At 42.1% G+C, this 21,817-nt stretch overlaps 1 protein-coding gene and 1 long non-coding RNA gene across 2 annotated transcripts in view; one reads left to right on the forward strand and one right to left on the reverse strand.

The window, feature by feature from the left end:
• Window positions 1-1,575, reverse strand: part of LOC133247127 (uncharacterized) — a 152,747-nt gene extending 151,172 nt beyond the window's left edge. Inside the window, exon 1 of the long non-coding RNA XR_009736266.1 lies at window positions 1,486-1,575. This is a non-coding gene — a long non-coding RNA (uncharacterized LOC133247127). The remainder of the gene's footprint in view (window positions 1-1,485) is intronic.
• Window positions 1,576-2,317: 742 nt separating this feature from the next.
• Window positions 2,318-21,817, forward strand: part of TRHDE (thyrotropin releasing hormone degrading enzyme) — a 447,855-nt gene continuing 428,355 nt past the window's right edge. Inside the window, exons 1-2 of the mRNA XM_061415530.1 lie at window positions 2,318-3,216; window positions 15,421-15,694. Of these exons, the coding sequence (XP_061271514.1) occupies window positions 2,318-3,216; window positions 15,421-15,694 (1,173 nt within the window). The remainder of the gene's footprint in view (window positions 3,217-15,420; window positions 15,695-21,817) is intronic.

The following is a 21,817-nucleotide window of genomic DNA, read 5'->3' on the forward strand; positions in this document are numbered from 1 at the left end:
GAATGTATCCCATCTGAGTATAAATGGTAAAGAGCTTCATTGAACAGAGGGCTGTGTTTTCAGTGGTTTTCCGGCTGAAGTTGATACATATTTGGGCTGTCCTCTTTGGTCATGCTTTTAAAGCCAAACACAAGATTTTAATGTGTATGCTCAGGACTACAAACCCAGTGGTGTTAAACATGCCTTTTTGTAAGAAAAATAATTAGGGACATGATTTTTTAAAATGCCTTCGGGATTTGAAGATGTGCAAGAAATGTGTAAAAAGAAATTACTTCATTCTCCTTTTATTCTGCACTTTTAAAAATTGACTCTGAAGCCCATCACACTTTGTTTCATTGAAAACTAGAGACTCCTGCCTCTAAGCTGTGAGCTTTGGGGTGGCTGTATTCTGAATAGTGTTCCAATTAGAGTTCTTCACCTAAATTCTATGGCTTGGATATCCCCTATACTCAAACATATTCTGCACTCTAATTTAAAACTTCAACAAACTTAGACAAGAATCCATAACCAGCCAGTGGTCTGTGAATCTGTTTTGACGATACAGCTGTGGATGGACACTTCCTATTGATAACTGTTCTTAAAACAGTTTAAACGATTTTCATGATAACACTGAAAACAGCCAAAAAAAAAAAAAAAAAAAAAAAAGTAATTGTGACCAGGTGAAGTGAAAAACTGTCCAATCACAGAATATCCCTGTTCACGATTCTAAGTCTAAAGTAATGGAGCTCATGTCCTCAGCTTTTCTCAGTCTCAAGTTTCTGGTCCTGAATATTACACTTGAATATTTTAAGTATTTTCTCAATCTGAAAATATATTTGTTGGGAAAAGCCGTCCCTTTTCTGCAGCCTTTACTTCCGGAGGAGTCTAACGCTTTCTTGCTGACCCTTATTTTAATACCGCAAGCCTGGACACGTTACACAGTGTAGTGTCTGTTGTCAGGCTTTGGAGAATTTATTTCAATTTACATACAATCCTCCAAATCCTCTGGAGAGCTAGATGTGAAATCCGAGACCGCTCCTTCTCCCCAGCAGGCTCTTCCTTGGCCTCTAGTCATTCATAGCCAAAGGCTCCAAGGCTCCCTCCGGGAAGGCGCGGTGGGGCTGAAGGGTCGGGAAGAGGGGTGACTGCGGGGCTCGTTGCGCCGAAGATTTACAGTACTTCTCGCATGCGGCGCAGCAACCCCCTCTGTGGCTGTGGGTGTCTGGTGTGACGGAGCGGAGAAAAGCTCTCTAATCTCCCAGGGCCTGCCTCTGCCGCTCCCCTCCCTCCCGCCGTTCCGGCCTCCTAGCTCTCGCGCTCTCGCCGTGGCCTTTCTCGGGGAGTTTCGGTCCCTGAGCGCAGCCAGAGTAGCTTTGGCAATCTAGATCTGGAGCCTGTGTACACACGCTCACGCACACACGCGCGCACACACATGCACACTCACTCGCACACACGCACTCCGGCTCTCCCCACGGGCATATAGAGCAAACCCGGAGCTTCATCTACCTTAGGGAGATGGCCCGGACGGACACTTCTTGCTCACTTGTCGTCTCCGGAGGTCAGCGCAACGTCGGGACCAGGGAGGCTCGCTGCCCGGTGTGCAGCCTCGCGCTGTTTGCCGCCACCGCTGCTTAAAGTGTCCAGGCTGGAGGAGAAGGCTTCTCCCGGACAGATTCCCGGCGCAGCTCTGCGGCCCTGGGACTTCACCGAGCTGCTTCACCCGGGTCTCTTCCGCCCCGGCCATCCTCGCGTCCCCGGCTGCGGGGCTCAGGACTCGGGAGCCTCCGCCGCTGCCGCCGCCGCCGCTGCTGCGAGCACATCCCACCCAGAGGACTGAACGCCAGCGCTGGAGTGGGGAGAGAAAGCGGCAGCCCTAACTTCCCTCTCCATCGCTCCCTCCTTGGCAGCCGCGGACCCGCTAGAAGGCTCCCGCGGAAAGCCAGGCGAGAGCTCGGCACTGGGGACGGCGAGCTGGGAGCAGCGGGCGCACAGGGCGGGGGCAGCCTGCGCCCCGGAGCCCGGCGCCCGCCGAAGTAGTGCGCGCTCTGGGGCGAGCAAGACGCTCTCCAAGTTGGGCGCGTCCCAGAGTCCGCTGGCCCGCGCCCCTGCAGCCGGTGTGGTGTCCGGAGAGAGGCGGGGCTGATGGGGGGCGTCGTGGGCGCTGTCGCCTACGGACAGAGCCCGTCTTAAAAGACGCCCGGCCGGTCTCCCCAGGGTCGCAGCTGGCGTCGCGCCCTCGGCCGGCGCGCGCTCTGATGCCGACGCTACCGGTGGCCCGGGTGGCCGGCTCACGGGGGGCGCCCGAGGGGGCGGGGGAGGAGGAGGAGGAGGCTGTGTGATGGCCCTAGACGGCGAGCGGGGGAAACAAGAGGAGGAGAAGAAAAAGAAGAAGAAGAAAAAGAAGAGGAAGAAGAAGGAGAAAGGGGCTCAGAAGAGCGGCTCCCTCTTCGCGGCCACGATGGGCGAGAACGACGCCGCGCTCCGGGCCGGCGGCAGGGGGCTCTCGGACCCGTGGGCGGACTCCGCGGGGGTGCGGCCCCGCACCACCGAGCGCCACATCACGGCGCACAAGCGGCTAGTGCTGGCCTTCGCGGTGTCCATCGTGGCGCTGCTCGCGGTCACCATGCTCGCCGTGCTCCTCAGCCTGCGCTTCGACGAATGTGGGGCGAGCGTGCCGTCCGGCGCCGACGGCGGTCCGGCCGGCTTCCCGGCGCGCGGCGGCAACGAGAGCCTTCCGGGCCCGGCCCGACGGAACCACCACGCCGGCGGGGACCCCTCACAGCCCGGGGCAGGCGCGGAGGCCACCCCTGAGACCCCGTCCGCCCAGCCGCCGTCTGGGGAGGAGCGCGAGCAGTGGCAGCCGTGGACGCAGCTGCGCCTGTCGGGCCACCTCAAGCCGCTGCACTACAATCTGATGCTCACCGCCTTCATGGAGAACTTCACCTTCTCCGGCGAGGTCAACGTGGAGATCGCGTGCCGGAACGCCACTCGCTACGTCGTGCTGCACGCCTCCCGGGTGGCGGTCGAGAAGGTGCAGGTGGCCGAGGACCGGGTGGCCGGGGCGGTCCCGGTGGCCGGCTTTTTCCTCTACCCGCAAACCCAGGTCTTGGTGGTGGTGCTGAATAGGACTCTGGACGCGCAGAGGAATTACAATCTGAAGATCATCTACAACGCCTTGATCGAGAACGAGCTCCTGGGCTTCTTCCGCAGCTCCTACGTGCTCCACGGGGAGAGAAGGTACGGAGGGAGGCGGTGCCCCGCGCCGCCCCACCCAGCTAGGCTGCTCTAAACCGCCGGGCAGCGGGCGACCAGGGGACCGGGCGAGCTTCGGATACACGGGGGGCCAAGGATGGAGTGAAGGAAGTGAAGGTGGGGTAGGGCCATCGCCCAGAACTCTCGGGGTCTTCCTGAGGCTTGGGTTCTTCCTCGGCCAACTCCACAAACTCACCGGTACCAAATGCCACTCTAGGCTGGGACCCCCTGCCTCGTTAAAGTTGCTTAGACAGGCAGAGCACACAGCTTTTTTTTTTTTTTTTTTAAGAGTGATGTGTAATCTGAGCGGCCCCAGGCCAGGGTGACATCAAAACCCTGCCAACTTACCGTGGAGGGAAAATAGGTGAGCGCTAGAGGCCAGGGCCACAGCTGGGTGAGGAGTCAGGACGCGGGAGGCAGGGCAAGATCCTTCCCGTGCCCCGCGCCCCAACCTCCCACGCCCGCTTCTGGAAGGCATAGAGCCGTGGACAGGCTTTGGCTTCACGAAGTTTAGCAAAACTGGAAGTTGAGATTCTGGACAGTAAGAGCTGGTCCCAGTGACAGGGGGGTGGGGGTGGCGGCAGCTGCCTTGGCCAAAGCCAGCCAGGAATGTTCTTGCTTGTGCTTCCACCTCTCCTAACGCAGAGTGACTCCAGTTTGTTCCTGAGTTAGTCTCAAATGACTTATTAGTGAGTGCCTTTGATGCTTCTTTTAGATTTGGACAGTATTGTGTTTCTTATTTTTTTGAGAAGCTGTGGGGTTTTTCACCATTTGTTTAGAGTCCAACAGAACTGGGTTCAGATCTCAGCTTCAACTCTACTGGTGGTGAAGGCTTGTGGAAGCTGATTAATCTGTCACCAGGTCCTAGCAATGACTACTTCTAGTGCTTAATGAGCATCTTGTATCAACTCAATCTTACAGGAGCCCGACGAGCCTGGGTGCTGTTAACACTCCCTGTTTTACTGATGGGGAAGAGGAGGCACCAAGAAGTGGAGTAACTTGTAATATAGTGAGCCGACAAAGAAGGTTTTAGACTTAGGCACTTTGGCTCCAGAACCTCTACTTTTAGTTTTAACTTGGTGAAAATAATAATAATAATATCCTCATGGAATTGTTGCAGATGTCCATGAATAAATGCATTGAAAAGCACTTAACCTTGTACTTGGCACATAGAGTGCCCACTCGTAGAGTGTTATGAGTGTCCCATGGTAGCAAGCCCTCAAGCATGTTGTTGAATGCATAAACAAGTGATTCTTGTTTTTTCCCTGGCCCCTTGCATTGAAAATAACTGAATAATTAAATGGCTATGGGGCCAGGGAATAACCCAAATGAACTTAAAAATGAAATCAACAACCTTTGAAGTGGAGGCAGGTTGGAGATTAGTAATGGTGCCATTGGCAGAGACTCCCTTGTTCTCTAGAGATTCTCACAACAGCAGAAAACTTGGGATCAGAGCAGTCCAGGGCTCCTGGGGTCAGCAGACTGGGCAGCAGAGAGCTGGGACTCAAACTTAGGTTTTCTGATCCCTGGACTAGAGCTCATGCTGTCTGGAAACTCCCAGGAGAAGTTGCTGTAGTATAAGAAGCTGAGAAAATTTCAGTGTGTTGTGAGAGAACACAAAAGTTTTAACATTTATAGAGTGCTGTGGTATAACCTCATGTAAATAAATTGCCTAGTGCTTTAGTGGTTAGGGACCCTGGTGACTCAGATGGTAAAGAATCTGCCTACAATGCAGGAGACCCAGGTTCAGTTCCTGGTTTGGGAACATTCCCTGGAGAAGGGAATGGCAATCCCCTCCAGTATTCTTGCTGGAGAATTCCATGGAGAGGAGCCATGGGGTCGCAGAGTCCAGCATGACTGAGTAACTAACACACTTAGTGGTTGTGTGCTAATTAAAACCTCCTATAAGTGAACCTATAAATTATTCACATTCAAACTCCTAAGACCAGATGTAGATAATTTAAAACCCCTTCCACCACATTCTCTGACATAGTCTCAAGAATAGAGATGAAAAGTGTTGTTTAAAAGATCCATGAGCATGTCAAATTTGGGGGAAAAGCATAGAAGGCGAGTCTGCATGTTATGTCAAAATGTCTTGCTGTGGTGAAATAAATACTTCCAGCAAATCCTGTTTTTTCTAAGCTGTGCCAAAATATATTTGGTGGAACTGAGCTTGTTGTGGTCAGTGCTTTCAAATTAACAGGACTCTTAAAAGGACCAGGTGTTCCTGCTTGACCTATAACTGATTGCTTGTACCCTAGTGCATATTTATATTCAAAGTCTGCTTCATTTTCCCCAAAGATGTAAATAAGATGGTTGGGAGTTTAGCCTAGTGCCTATGTAGCTAAACTCTGCATCCCATTAACACTCCAGGATTTGGCATTTTTGGAGATCTTAGGATGGTTTTATCCTAAGCAGCCTCTTAGAGAAAGTACTTGTTCTTTTTTTCTTTTTCACCCTCAATATTAGAATGAATAGAATAATTTCTTATGTTTCTACTAGCGTTGATAAGGCAAAAGAAATCGAATCAAACAAGTCACAGTTATGTAAAATTAACATATATTAAGCTTTTTTTGTTTGTTTGTTGTTACTATGGATACTTGGAGAATTTTTAAACACACCAATATCAGGAACTCAGCTAGAGTTAGACTTTTATTGGTGACGATTCTGTCCCCCAAATGCAATGTAAATCGACATTTTAAAACATACTTTTCAAAAGGACTTAAATGCAAACTCTAAATTTTCTTTTGTTTAGTGACTGAATGTCTTGGTCTTTTAGTTAGTCAAAATTTTTGCCAATTTAATTATCAGACAATTTCTGTAATGAAAGTATTTAATCTTGAAATAGGGAGTCACACTGAGTAATTTGAGAGATTTAAAAAGAGCAATACTACCATTCTGTCCACCTGACTTAGTCTGTGTGGAAACAACTGGTTAATAATCAATCTGATTTTCTGGTTCACTCCTTAGAGGCCCAAGCAAGGAAACTAGATTCATCATGTTCTGTATGCCTTTGACCCTGAAAAGTTTCATCCCCCAGGAGGTTTTGGAGGGGGCCTGGTTTTTGCTCTATAGAGAAGACTTACCTCCCCTGGTTCCCATATTACAGTAGAGAAAGTTTAGAAGACAAGCTCTTCACTTGAGGCAAATCTTTTCCTCTCGGTTCAACATTTGGAAATTCACCACTTGTTGAATATTGCAAATAAATTCTCTTAAATTTGAAATGTTTACACATATCAGAAAATGATCTCCGTTAGGCAGAATACCCACTCACTTTTCCCTCAAGAAGGTGGGCAGCAGGCAGATACAGAAAGTGTGTATTCATGCCATAATACCCAGTAGTAGAATACGCTTGCTTAGAATTAGGCAAAATCTTCATTTACCTGAAGTAATTGATGCTTTAGGGTAGCCAGATGGTGAGCATACCCGTGTTTAAGGTAAGGTACCTTAATTTAGATCCAGATGGTCGGACTGAAAGAGGAAGCTTACCCAAAGTAAATGACCGTCTTACTCACTTTCAAAAGGGACACCCTTGTTCTTTGACAAACTTTCAGTCTGTGACATCCCACAGTGACAGAAGACAGAATGAAAAGAGGAGTCTTTTTCTTTCAAGGGTTATTCAGACAGAAACCATGATCTCCAAGGAGAATGGGAGGATAAAATTATGGTTCTCAGAGAGAATTGCAAAAAGCTCCTTTGCAAAAATCTGTGGAGAGCATAGAGGATTCTATGGGTAGGCGTTTGTGATATTAGTGTGGATGGTTTGATGCCTTGTACTTCTCCTGAAATGAATTAATTTCATTAAAAAAAACCATGGCATTTAATAAAAATAAGAAAAATATGTTGAGAGCAGCCTTACTTCTCCCATTCACTCTGCACAGGAGATATCTTTACATGAACAAATCAGAATACATGGCTTTTTGCCCCTCTATAGAGGGCTCTGCACTGAAAAATCTAGGAGAACCATTTGTTTCTGTGAAAACTTTTTGTATGATTCCTTAGCAGACTTGTTTAGCTCACTGTTTTCCTGTCAAGGCACACACAGCTGTGTGGGCAATCTGAGTCCAGTGTTGGATTTTGGTTACAGTTCAAAATGCTATCAGTAAACTAAATTAGAAAATATTGGGAAAAAAGTTTTGACCATTTAATAGTCACTTATTCATGGAGGAAAATTCATGTAATTGGTGTTTGTCTTGCTATGTTCTTTGGTCACCCTGGATAGTCCTGAAATATACCTTATTTATGAAAGAGTTAAATTAATTTGTCTGTGTATTTCTTCTTCAGAATAACTCTAAACAGGGCCTATCTGCTCTGGATCTCTTTCAAGCAAAGATAACTTGTGACTGATTTCCCTATGTTGGGTTTGCGTAATATGTTTATTTTCTCAAATCAATATTTGCCGCCATGCATGCAGATGGGCTTGAGACAACAGTATAGGGCAGTAATTTAGGTTTGCTTGAGGATGATGATGACATTTGAATGGTATAAGAATGGGACTCACTTCTTTAAGCCTGACTTTTAAGAGTGATATAAAAAGAGTGAAGAAGAAATCGTCTACCTTTAATATGTGTTTGACCGTCTATAAGGAAGAGCGCCCACCATAACCCCAGGCTCATTCATCCTCCTATCCCACCAGCAATGATCATCACCTTGTCGTACTTTTCATTCAAAATTACACCAGTGGCTGGATTCCTCCAGATTTTCTCAAAGATCCATGCAATCCTGCTTTTTGCCACTAGAGAGTGGCTGCTCTCTCCAACAGAATTTTGCTACAGAGGATTTGAGAGGATCTAAAGATGCAAAACACTTCTTGCCCCTCCCAGTTCTTTGGACAGTCTGAAATAATTCACACACGGGCACAGCTGGATGGTGGTCCTGATGGGGCTGTAAGGGTGAAGTAAGATTGGCAAGACCTAACTGAGCGGGGCTGAGCTGGGGTGAAAAGTCCCTGGCTCCCCACTGCCCGCTCCCTGTCCCCAGGTGTGCCTTCTCGGTCTCTGAATAAACCGCTCGCTTGTTAAGGCACTCTGGCAGTGGTTGCACAGGGACGGGGTGGTGAATTTCAATTTTCAATTTTCAATTTCAGTTTAATTATTTGGATATTTTCTCATGACTACACAACTCAAAAAACAAACAAACAAAAAACCCCCAAACCAAAGTGTAAAAAGAATGAAGTTTTAAAATTCCCCTTGTTGGTTACTTTTTATCCCTTTTAAGAAGAGGTTCGAGCACTACTAGTTGTGTTGCTGGATGGAGAAGTGTGTGTGTGCGTGTGTGTGTGTGTGTGTTCAGGGACTCTGGAACCAAACTGCCTTGGTTTATGTCTTGACTCTTCCACTTATTTAGCCTTATGACCTTGGCCAGGTTTCTTATTGTTTTGTGTCTGGTATCCTTATCAGCAAAACAGGGATAATGATATCCTCTTTCGTGGGGTTATTGGGGAGGATATTAAATGAGTTAAGTAATAAAGTGCTTAGAACAGTGTCTGACAGTTGGTAAGTATTTGTGGGTATGAAATACAATTATATTATTACATGGCTGGATAGCTATTCTTCAAGCTGGTACAGGGTCATTTAGGTTCAATGTTGTTGCCTTAGGCTTCCCCTTATTCGCAAGGCAGTGCGGAAATGGTCACTTCGGACATTCCTTCCACAGCTGTTTGTTTTGCCCCCTAAGCGGAGTTCAAAAGACAGGGAGAGAAAGAAGCAGGGCCCTTCCATAATGAAGAAGGGAGAGAAGAAAAAGGCTGTGGTATTTCATAGCTAGAGAAACCCCATGCTTGGTCCAGACGCTGCGATAGAGAGGGTCGAGGGAGCAGGAAGAGGGTGTGAAGCAGAAGGAACTCGTAACTCTGATTATTGCCCTGCTATCTCAGCAGTGAGAAGAGGAGAAAACAGTGACCGAAGGGTCAGGAGGGTGCCTGCCTTGTTGCTGGAAGCCAGTACAGGAGATAGAAAAACCCCGAGTACCAGGGGAAAGGCACATCAGTCATTAGCTACTGCTCTGCAGACTGTATTTGGGTTCCACCAGTAGCACTATTTTATGATACTTACATAATACTTTTCCTCTTTCCAATATTGAACAAATGAATCTCAGGTACTAGTTTATTTATCCTTATGAAAACCTAATATTATGACTCAGGAAAGTAATTTTAGTGAGTCCATAATACTCTTCAACAGTGGTGATCAAGTACTTAGTACTCATTTTTGAGAAGAGTATTTAGTGCACAAAAATGAAAGCAATTATGAATATTATGCTCTGTTTTTATAACACGATTATTCACATACGCACCACTTCCTACATACATATTGCTGGTATTATTGCATTATGTTTTTAGTTTACTAGAATGGTTATTTAAAAAAATATGCTACATATATTTTTTGTGTTGCTTATAGCACTGAATATTCAGCAGGAGCACTTCTCTTCTGAAATGGCAGAGTTTTAATGACTCATTGCAGTACATAAAAACACAGTCTAAACAACGACCCATTTTGCCTTAAAATGTTTTGTCATTGAGTAATAGTTTGCACTTTGATCAACAGTCTTCACTTTAAATGCGACGTGGGTCACTTCCATGACCTTGTCACTGTCCAGTTACTAAAAACAGTTGAAGAGTAACTAGATGATCCACTGGATCACTTCTTTCAATCTGGGGAGTTTTTGTTACTAATCTTAAACTATTGCAACAGTAGGCAAATTGCTGTTGGGACAGAAGCAGCTTCAAAGGTTATCATTCATTGTGCTGTATAGATGTGGCCGAAACGGAAGCCTTCCAGAAATGCCCTGCCATTTGTGAGGTTCTCTTGGTTTTTGGTGGGTTCCACAATGAAACATGAATCAATCTGAATATGAGCAGTGTTATGCAAATGTTTGTTTCCTTTGCATATATTAACTTTATGAAAAGGCAAACTGACAGTAATGGAACAGAAATTGTTTGTATCACATACTGTAATTTGTTGGCAATATCAGCCAACGTTAATGCATTATTTCAGCTGAATCTTATCATAATGATTCGACACAAGTAGCTTGCCTAGTGAACTTCCGCAGAAATAAGAAGAAATCAATTCTCTATATCCTTCAGAGGCAACACAGAGCTTTAAGCTCTACTGCTTAGCACAACCAAAATGTCAAACAGGCAAGTTGTTAAGAAATCAAGTAATTTATTTTAGATAGAAGGGAATTAAAATACATGTGTATTATTCATTTTTTTAGTGATGCTAAAGTGATATTCTTGGAATAACACTTCCAGGATGTTACTTTTGGTGGTGAAATTTCTTTATGATGATAGAACGATTCTATAAAAGATAAAAATGTTTTTGTTTGAGAAAGCAGGAGAAAAATAGGCGACAAAATACTTTTCCCCAATACATTCTGCCTCCTGCTGTTTTATTTTTACTTCTTACTGTATTTACATTTGTATTTCATATCCTTACTGTATATTAAAGTGTTCTCTATTTTTAATTATTTTTTTATATTTTTTTCCTACCTGGTGTACTGCTACTACCTCAAACTCTGCCTCAAATTTACTTAAAAACAAAACTCATTATTTTCTATTCCCAATCTCTTTCTCTAGAGGTCTTTGATGTTTTTAGTGACAGTAAACAGGAAAGAGGTCTCAATTCCACCACTTGAAGGCAATCATCAAATACATGCAGTGAAGATTATGTTTTTGAAACCCAACAGACACTATTGCCTATTGAGGGCCCTGAGCCTGAAACTGGCTCTCTTTGTTAGAAAGCAGACGATCCAGGGGGAGAGAGGTATTAGAGATAGATGGGCAATACTGAGATCTGAGAAAACCAGAACCTGTAAGAGAGCAAATAGGACGTTAACTTTATACGTGAGTCAAAGCCTTTGATGTATGGCAAAACCAATACAATATTGTAAAGTAATTAGCCCCTAATTTAAAAAAAAGGTTCTTTCTGTGCCACCTGTAGTCCACTTGCTCACTTCTCCTTCCGTCTCTGACCCTTAAAGTAGTGCCCAGGCTTCAAGACCAGTTCTTAACTTCCTCCTCCATGAAGCCTTCTTTCAGTTCTTAAGACAGGTGTTCTCAGCGAGGTCGGTGCTGCCTCCCGGGGCACGTTTGCAGTGGCTGGGGACTTTTGGGTTGTCACGGCTGGGTAGAGGCGTTGCTACTGGCCTCTAGCGGTAGACGTCTAGGATGCTACTAAGCCCAAGATGGCTCTAAAAAGAGAATTATCCATCCTAAAATGTCACTAGTGTCAAGAATTCTAGCACTGAACCACCTATACTTACATTAAAAAAAAGAAAAGTCAGTGGTGCCAAGGCTGAGAAACCTTGCGTTAGAAGATGTAATTTCTTCATGCATTTGTCATGGCTTTTTGTGCAAACTTGTCTAGGCTTATGTTTTATTTATTTTATCAGAGTATAAACTCCTTGAGGGAAGGAACATATATATTTATCTTTATCTCCACAGCATTAAACACTCAAGAATGATGACCAAGAGAAGCAAATGTATATAGCTCTTGTAGCAAAAACTATCTAGCAATAATGTAATTTAGTATTTTAAAATCATCTTATCAAATTCAAGGACTATTTTATTTCTAATTTTTATTCAGTTATAGGTTCTCAACTTGAAAAAGACCCTAAGCGTAGTCTAGTCCAATTGCTCTTCTTTTCCAAGGGGCTTGTTTTGATTTGCTAAATACTGAATTGAAATTCAATTGCAATCGTCCTCAGGTGCCAGACTGTGAAATTGGTATTTCCTCATTTAGACATTATCAAATATATGCTAGCCCTCAGTGCATGGCTATAAATATACTGTGTGTAGGAATTCATTAAGAATATTAATTGCAGAAAAGTCACTAGATGATCTTTATAGTTCCTTTCAACCCTGAGAATCAGCAATTTAAATTGCTGGCCCTTACTAACATATTTACTTACTATGTGAGGCAAAAAGAGACTTGAACATGACATGATTTTTCTGCATAAATATTTGGTTTATTAATTTCTCATTAGCCCAGAGGTATTTAGATGTTCTACATATAATGAATTCCTACCCTTTAATTACTCAATACCAAAGACACGTTTGATTTTTCACCTAATGTACATTCTAAATGCAACCTCTCTGTTGAACTCTTATGGAAATTTCCCCTAGTATTATTAGCAGTTTTTAATATATTGTATATGTTTTTCTTTTCAGGTAGATTGCAAAAGCCTTAAGGGCAAAAATGATTCTATCTTGAAAAAAAATCCTGCCACATGGAGTGAAAATCTCACACGTGGGAGACAGTGTCTAATTGCTCAATGACAAGACTTGGATTTCTCAGTACTTAGAAGTGAACATATTTCCTTGTATATTAAATTTCATAAGTATCTTTTAAATGGCCTCAGTAAAGAAATAAGAAGCCTTAGTGACCATTTTAATTAATAAAAAAGTTTGGATTCAAGAACATTTTGTAAGACAAAAAAGCATGTGAAGAGAAAATTGTAAATGAGTGCTTCTTAACAAAAAGTTACTGATATTTCATTAAGCAAAAACTATATTGCTGTCAGTAGAAAATAGGGAAAGTATTGCCAAGATGCTGGCAGATTTGGAAAGAAAAACCTTTATGACCAATAGTCAAAATAAAACCTTGCTTATAAATTGTGGGTGAACATTCATTTTGCTGTTTTTGAAATAGAATTACCTTTTTCTCAGACACAGAAAATGTGGATTCCGGACCCAGCTTTGCACTAATTACCTGTGTAACTTTAGATAAATCACTTAACCCTACTGGAACTACTTTTTCATTTTAGGAATTTATGAAAGCTGGACAATTTGTTTCTAAGATTGCTTCCAACTTTATATTTTTTCTAAAGATTTATAGTTAAAACTTCTTTCCTAAATATTATCTCATTTTATCATCTCAACAGTTTCATAAGGGAGGCTTAGAAATATTTTCCTTCTACTAATGAAAAAATAAACTCAGGCAGTAAAGTGTTTTACCCAAGCCTGGTATGTAGCAGCTCAGTAATGCTTCAAGATAATTCTTGAAACCCCTCTCTCAGAGGAAATATACAATTAATCTTTAAAATATCTTATTTTCTCTGTTTGAAAACTAAGCTTTTAAAAAGTAGTCCCTCAATAATACATGTGTCATAATTTTTAAAAGTATAAGCATTTACATTTTATGGTTTGATCCAGGGATAGCCAATAAGATTCAATACACATGTCAGCCTCTATTGATTGGTATAGCTCCCTGAAGTGCTGTGTTGAGAATAATTCTGAGGCCAAGTTTGGGCTCAGCGGGAAAGTGTGCCATGTGAGATTAAGCAAGAACTCTGTGGATGACGGGGAAGGCAGGGTGGGTGGTAGAACGACTGTGGGGATAAGAGCCTTCTAAAGAGATGGCTGTAGCACTCAGTAATGTTTTACCAAGGGTTTGATATTGACTTGCCTTAGCTACAGTTTTAACTAGTATTATTTAAAAAGTTTGGGGCTTCTCCAGTGGCTCAGTGGTAAAGAATCGGCCTTCAATGCAGGAGGCCCAGATTCAATCTCGTCAGAAAGATCCCCTGGAGGAGGAAATGGCAATTCACTCCAGAATTCCCCCCCTGGGAAATGCTATGGACAGAGGAGCTTGGAGGGCTACAGTCCATGGGGTGGCAAAGAGTAGGATATAGCTGAGGGACTAAGTGCGCACACACACGCATATAAAAAGTATAATTAACTTAGAATCTTTTCACAAATAATGGCCCTCTTTTTAAGTTAAAGGAGTGTCTGTCTTCAAGTACATAGTTTGGGTATTTTTATTTGACAGAATGCAGAGGGTGTTTCTAGAGTTTAAATGAGATGCAATTTTGCAGCTTGAACTGAAAACCAGAGTGGATTCAATATTATATATATATGCACATATTGACATGAATATTTACTATACAGATATTTATTATATAACATATAATAACATATAACGTATATAGCAAATATATACTGTGAGTGCTGGAAACCAATGGTCTCTGGATCATTCTGCGTAAATGTATGTTCTATCACTCTAAGAAAGGTCGAGGATACTGTGAACCAGTGGCTGCCATTTATTACCTGCCTGCTGGGTGCTGTTCATCTAGTCACACCTTTACACCCTCCTTTTCCATTCTACTAAACTTTACAATGCTTTTTAAGTTGGGCATGGTTATTTCTTTTTACGCAATGAATAGCTGCACCTAACGGAAATTTAGTAATCATCCAAGATGATGTGGTTAAGAAATGTTGTGGAGTCAGAATGCAGACCAGGTTTTCTCAGGTCTCAGAGTCCATTTCCTTAACAAAACCAGGGCACGTCTTGCTGAAATATGAGTATGTAGATGTTTCTTAGTGATCATCTGTGTCTTACTTGTATCTAATGACAACTTTTGGATTTGATTTCATTGTCTTTACTGGTTGAACAGTTTCAACCAGTTTCAGAGAGGAGAGAGACAGTCGTGTTCGACTCTGGGCGACCCCATAGACGGCAGCCCACCAGGCTCCCCTGTCCCTGGGATTCTCCAGGCAAGAACACTGGAGTGGGTTGCCATTTCCTTCTCCAATGCATGAAAGTGAAAAGTGAAAGTGAAGTCGCTCAGTCATGTCCGACCCTCAGCGACCCCATGGACTGCAGCCTAGCAGGCTCCTCCTCCATGGGATTTTCCAGGCAAGAGTACTGGAGTGGGGTGCCATTGCCTTCTCCGCATACCACAAAGGAGAACCATTATTTTCTAATACTTTCCAGTATGATGACGAGTTGTTTTTCTGTAAAGTGTCAGTTTTGCCTAATAAGCACAACTCTGGGCTTCCCTTGTGGCTCAGCTGGCAAAGAATCCACCTGCAATGTGGGAGACCTGGGTTCAATCCCTGTGTTGGGAAGATCCCCTGGAGACGGTAAAGCCTACCCACTGCAGTATTTTGGCCTGGAGAATTCCATGGACTGTATAGTCCATGGGATCGCAAAGAGCTGGACACCACTGAGCAACTTTCACTTTCACTGGATTTAGAGAATTTACTTTAGATGAGACAAAAAGTTTTCTGAAAATTTTTTGTTGTTGGGGAAATATGCATGAAGTATGCTTTTGTACCATTCATGTGCTTAAGTTTGGTTCAGGAAAAAAGTGTCTTGTAATTTGCAAAAGTATTTTATTAACAGAAGTATATAAAGTGATCATAACTTAAGTCATAAATGTAATTGAGAATGTCATTTTCTTTTTTTCCAGATTCCTTGGTATTACTCAGTTTTCGCCTACACATGCCAGAAAGGCATTTCCTTGTTTTGATGAGCCAATCTACAAGGCTACTTTCAAAATCAGCATCAAGCATCAAGCAAGCTATTTATCTTTATCCAATATGCCAGTGGAAACTTCTGTGTTTGAGGAAGATGGATGGGTTACGGATCACTTTTCACAAACCCCTCTCATGTCCACATACTATTTAGCCTGGGCAATTTGCAACTTCACATACAGAGAAACTACCACCAAGAGTGGGGTTGCAGTAAGTATTTTAAGCTTAATGTTGTTTTTGGATAATATATGCTGATATCTGGATTAACAATGACTCATTTCTCTCTTCTTCCCATCTTATATAGCTGAATTCTTTTCTTAATCCTTGGAAGGAAAATTATCTTCTTGGTTTCAGAGTCAGAGAGGAACTTCTCTTCCTTACCCAGCCTTCTTATTAATTTAATCACTTTCCCACTCCTGCCATTCCTGTTCCTTTTGATCACCTGATTATCTCTGCAATAGCTGTTGTCTGTTATGGGAAATTGCCTGTTTTTATTTATATGATGATAAAGCTTCTTTTTATTATATAATATTTCACACATAAAGAAAATGTTGAGAATAATATTATAAGCTCCATATACCTACTAGCCAGCTCTATAGAATCTAAACATTTTACCATCTTTGTTCCAGTCTCATTTAATTTTTGAAAAAGTAAAACATGTTGGGTAGAGTTGAAGCCCCCTGTGGACCCCTGCCTGATATTATTGTCTTGTCTTCTACCTGGCCCTGAATTTGAATTTTGTCATTTCTATGCATATTATCACACAATTATTAAGTATATTATTCATTATTAAGTATAAGTGAAGTCGCTCAGTGGTGTCTGACTCTTTGCGACCCCATGGACTGTAGCCCACTAGGCTCCTCCATCCATGGAATTTTCTAGGCAAGAGTACTGGAGTGGGTTGCCATTTTCTTCTCCAGGGGATCTTCCCGATCCAGGGATCGAACCAGGGTCTCCCGCATTGCAAGCAGATGCTTTGCCATCTGAGCCACCAGGGAATCAATCATTATTAAATATAAATCTGTTTAAATAATTCCATGTTTTAAAATTTCATATAAGTGGTTTTATATTATAGATAATCATTTCTTCAACTTATTTTTATTTGATTTAATTTTTGCTTAAAATTATATTTTTGTGGCTTATCTGAATAGAGTGGTTAATGAATATGTTAAAATTTCCCTTCCTCCTATAGATGAACAATTTAATGTTTCCTGATTTTTCAGTGATTGACAACAATGCTCAGTGAACATTTTTGCACCTAAATTCTTCTGCTGATGTGCTAGAATTTCTGTAACATACGAAGCTTCTTTTAACCCATAGCACCCATATGTATAGAAATATGTACTTAGACAAAGGTGTTATATAGGCAGTCTTGAGAATTCACTCTCTGTATTAAATTTATAACAAAAGTCAATTGTATTCTTTACGTCATTACCATTTGTGATACCATTCATTATTCCAGGTACTTTTGACATGCATTTGTCTTGCATTAATCAGACTAAAGCAGGCCATGCTCACTTAACAACTTTGTCTTCATTTTGATGGCTTATGCAATAAATATGCATTTATTTTAAGTTTCATGTCAACCCTAAAGCAAGGTATTATAATTCCATTTTTCCAAGTGAATAAATTTAGGTGGGGCCAGTGGTAAAGAACCTGCCTGCCAATATAGGAGACATTAGAGATGTGGGTTTTATCCCTGGCTCGGGAATATCCCTTGGAGGAGGAAATGGTAACCCATTCCAGTATTCTTGCCTGGTGAATCCCACAGACAGAGTAGCCTGGTGGTGTATGGTCCATGGGGTCGCAAAGGATCGGACATGATTGAAGAGACTTAGCACGCACAAATTTAGGTTTAAAGAGGTGAAATAACTTTATCAGAGTAAAAGGTAAGTGAGTGGTAGGGCTGCAAGACTAACTTCTTACGGTATGACCCTACATTTTGGGTTCTCAGCCCCTACGCCCCTCCTCATGCTATATACCATTTCACCTGTGTGTCTGTATGAGAGTCCAGGTAATGATTCTTTCCGTCCAATGGCCATTGTATCTGGTGTTACTCAAACATAACAGAAAAAGTGAATAGAAATCTATATTCTTATTCTGTAGAAGTCCATAGCTCTATAACAGCCTAAATTTTGAATAATAGGTTTAGATAAACAAATTTTTCTTGCTGTTAACTTTCAATTTAAATCACCACAGAACCCATTTAAAAAATAAAATTTGCTTGCATACAAATTTAATGCCATTAGTAAAGAACTGTATATGGTGAGTTAATCTACATAATCATTAAAAATAATACCCCTAAGTACTGACTGTAGAATGCTAGAAAAAAGACATTTTGCTCTTTTGGACTTATACTTATTTAATATGTTTAATTCCTCTGGTATTTCTTGATATCTCCTATGGATAGATACTTCAAGGCTACTCATGTTGGACTGTACAAAGAAAAGGAATACTAATATATTTCATTTCCTTTTACATCTTCAAAAGTTGATGAGAGTTGCTGTGGGTCTCTTAGGAGCATAGGGTACATTGGAAGTGTGTTTTTCTTAGTGTGATTTCTTTATCCTGAAAGTATTTTCAGCTCTACACAATCATGCTTGTTGCTAAGTGACCCATGTTTTAGAACCAGATACACCCCAATTATTTAGATGTGACTTTTATTAGAGTTAAGAATTCAAGTAATTAGTAAACATTAAAAAATTCCTATTTAATTATTTTTATGGAGAAAAGATAAAGCATGCTACTAGAGAACACTGGAAGGCCAACTGAAATAAAATTTTTGTTGTATAATTTAAAAATACTAAGAGTAGTAAAAAGGAAAGCAAAATTGCTGTTGGGAACCCTTATTTATCAACTGTGGAACTAAAATGTAAAACCTGTTTCTCTTTTTTTGTCACCCCTTGGAAATCCAGTCTATTTTCTTTTTATTGCCATTCCTCTTTATTACTGAGAACACATGGAATGACATTTCTGAACTCTTTAACAGCTAGGAGTGGAAGTTTAGCTTTAGACTCTTAGGTGTGGGATGGTCATATGAAATCCAGGGGATCGTTTTGAATCAGAAACTGAAGCAGTTTCCTTTGAGATATGAGAGAGTAACCTGAGTAGCATCTTAATATACAGCTGAATGGAAGCAGACCGTCAAGTATACATGTTTGAAGCATCATTATTTGCTTATCAAGTAATGTGTATTTTGCAAGGCACTAATTAGTTGCTAAGTTGTGTCCAACTCTTTGCAACCCCTCGGACTATAGGCTGCCAGACTCCTTATTCATGGACTTCTCCAGGCAAGAATACTGGAGTGGGTTGCGGTTCCATTCTCCAGGGGATCTTCCTGACCCATGGATCAAACCTGGATCTCCTGCATTGCAAGCAGATTTTTATCACCTGAGCCACCAGGGAAGCCCTTGCAAAGCACTATCCTAAGTAATTAAGAAGCTTAAGAAAAGTCTAAGATCCTTCTGATAGAGTGATTGAAGGGCAACTTTCAAGTGGAATCCATACCTGTCAAATGTTAAGTTTCAGTTCAGTTCAGATCAGTCACTCAGTTGTGTCCAACTCTTTTCGACCCCATGAATTGCAGCACGCCAGGCCTCCCTGTCCATCACCAACTCCCAGAGTTCACTCAGACTCACGTCCATCGAGTAAGCGATGCCATACAGCCATCCCATCCTCTGTCGTCCCCTTCTCCTCCTGCCCCCAATCCCTCCCAGCATCAGAGTCTTTTCCAATGAGTCACCTCTTTGCATGAGGTGGCCAAAGTACTGGAATTTCAGCTTTAGCATCATTCCTTCAAAGAAACACCCAGGACTGATCCCCTTTAGAATGGACTGGTTGGATCTCCTTGCAGTCCAAGGGACTCTCAAGAGTCTTCTCCAACACCACAGTTCAAAAGCATCAATTCTTCGGCACTCAGCTTTCTTCACAGCCCAACTCTCACATCCATACATGACTATTGGAAAAACCATAGCCTTGACTAGATGGACCTTTGTTGGCAAAGTATTGTCTCTGCTTTTGAATATGCTGTCTAGGTTGGTCATAACTTTCCTTCCAAGGAGTAAGCGTCCTTTAATTTCATGGCTGCAATCACCATCTCCAGTAATTTTGGAGCCCCACAAAATAAAGTCTGACACTGTTTCCACTGTTTCCTCATCTATTTCCCATGAAGTGATGGGACCAGATGCCATGATCTTCGTTTTCTGAATGTTGAGCTTTAAGCCAACTTTTTCACTCTCCTCTTTCATTTTTATCAAGAGGCTTTTGAGTTCCTCTTTACTTTCTGCCATAAGGGTGGTGTCGTCTGCATATCTGAGGTTATTGATATTTCTCCCGGCAATCTTTTTTTTTTTTTTGATATTTCTCCCGGCAATCTTGATTCCAGCTTGTGCTTCTTTCAGCCCAGCGTTTCTCATGATGTACTCTGCATATAAGTTTAATAAGCAGTGTGACAATATACAACCTTGACATACTCCTTTTCCTATTTGGAACCAGTTTCTGTTGTTACATGTCCAGTTCTAACTGTTGCTTCCTGATCTGCATATAGGTTTCTCAAGAGGCAGGTCAGGTGGTCTGGTATTCCCATCTCTTTCAGAATTTTCCACAGTTTTTTTTGTGATCCACACAGTCAAAGGCTTTGGCATAGTCAATAAAGCGGAAATAGATGTTTTTCTGGAACTCTCTTGCTTTTTCCATGATCCAGCGGATGTTGGAAATTTGATCTCTGGTTCCTCTGCCTTTTCTGGAGAAAGGAATGGCAAGCCACTTCAGTATTCTTGCCTTGAGAACTCCATGAACAGTATGAAAAGGGAAAATGATAGGATACTGAAAGAGGAACTCCTCAGGTCAGTAGGTGCCCAATATGCTACTGAAGATCAGTGAGAAATAACTCCAGAAAGAATGAAGGGATGGAGCCAAAGCAAAAACAACACCCAGTTGTGGATGTGACTGGTGATAGAAGCAAGGTCCGATGCTGTAAAGAGCAATATTGCATAGGAACCTGGAATATTAGGTCCATGAATCAAGGCAAATTGGAAGTGGTCAAACAGGAGATGGCAAGAGTGAACATTGACATTCTAGGAATCAGTGAACTAAAATGGACTGGAATGGGTGAATTTAACTCAGATGACCATTATATCTACTACTGTGGGCAGGAATCCCTTAGAAGAAATGGAGTAGCCATCATGGTCAACAAAAGAGTCTGAAATGCAGTACTTGGATGCAATCTCAAAAATGACAGAAGGATCTCTGTTCGTTTCCAAGGCAAACCATTCAATATCACAGTAATCAAAGTATATGCCCCAACCAGTAATGCTGAAGAAGCTGCAGTTGAACGGTTCTATGAAGACCTACAAGACCTTTTAGAACTAACACCCCAAAAAGATATCCTTTTCATGATAGGGGACTGGAATGCAAAAGCAGGAAGTCAAGAAACACCTGGAGTAACAGGCAAATTTGGCCTTGGAATACGGAATGAAGCAGGGCAAAGACTAATAGAGTTTTGCCAAGAGAATGCACTGGTCATAGCAAACACCCTCTTCCAACAACGCAAGAGAAGACTCTACACATGGACATCACCAGATGGTCAACACAAAAATCAGATTGATTATATGCTTTGCAGCCAAAGATGGAGAAGCTCTATACAGTCAGCAAAAACAAGACTGGGAGCTGACTGTGGCTCAGATCATGAACTCCTTATTGCCAAATTCAGACTGAAATTGAAGAAGGTAGGGAAAACCACCAGACCATTCAGGTATGCCTAAATCAAATCCCTTATGATTATACAGTGGAAATGAGAAATAGATTTAAGGGACTAGATCTGATAGATAGAGTGCCTGATGAACTATGGACGGAGGTTCGTGACATTGTACAGGAGACAGGGATCAAGACCATCCCCATGGAAAAGAAATGCAAAAAAGCAAAATGGGTGTCTGGGGAGGCCTTACATATAGCTGTGAAAAGAAGAGAAGAGAAAAGCAAAGGAGAAAAGGAAAGATATAAGCATCTGAATGCAGAGTTCCAAAGAATAGCAAGAAGAGATAAGAAACCCTTCCTCAGTGATCAGTGCAAAAAAATAGGGGAAAAGAACAAAATGGGAAAGACTAGAGATCTCTTCAAGAAAATTAGAGATACCAAGGGAACATTTCATGCAAAGATGGGCTCGATAAAGGACAGAAATGGTATGGACCTAACAGAAGCAGAAGATATTAAGAAGAGGTGGCAAGAATACACAGAAGAACTGTACAAAAAAGATCTTCACGACCAAGATAATCACGATGGTATGATCACTGACCTAGAGCCAGACATCCTGGAATGTGAAGTCAAGTGGGTCTT

Source organism: Bos javanicus, chromosome 5 (assembly GCF_032452875.1).
Source record: "Bos javanicus breed banteng chromosome 5, ARS-OSU_banteng_1.0, whole genome shotgun sequence".
In the NCBI taxonomy this organism is placed as follows: domain Eukaryota; kingdom Metazoa; phylum Chordata; class Mammalia; order Artiodactyla; family Bovidae; genus Bos; species Bos javanicus.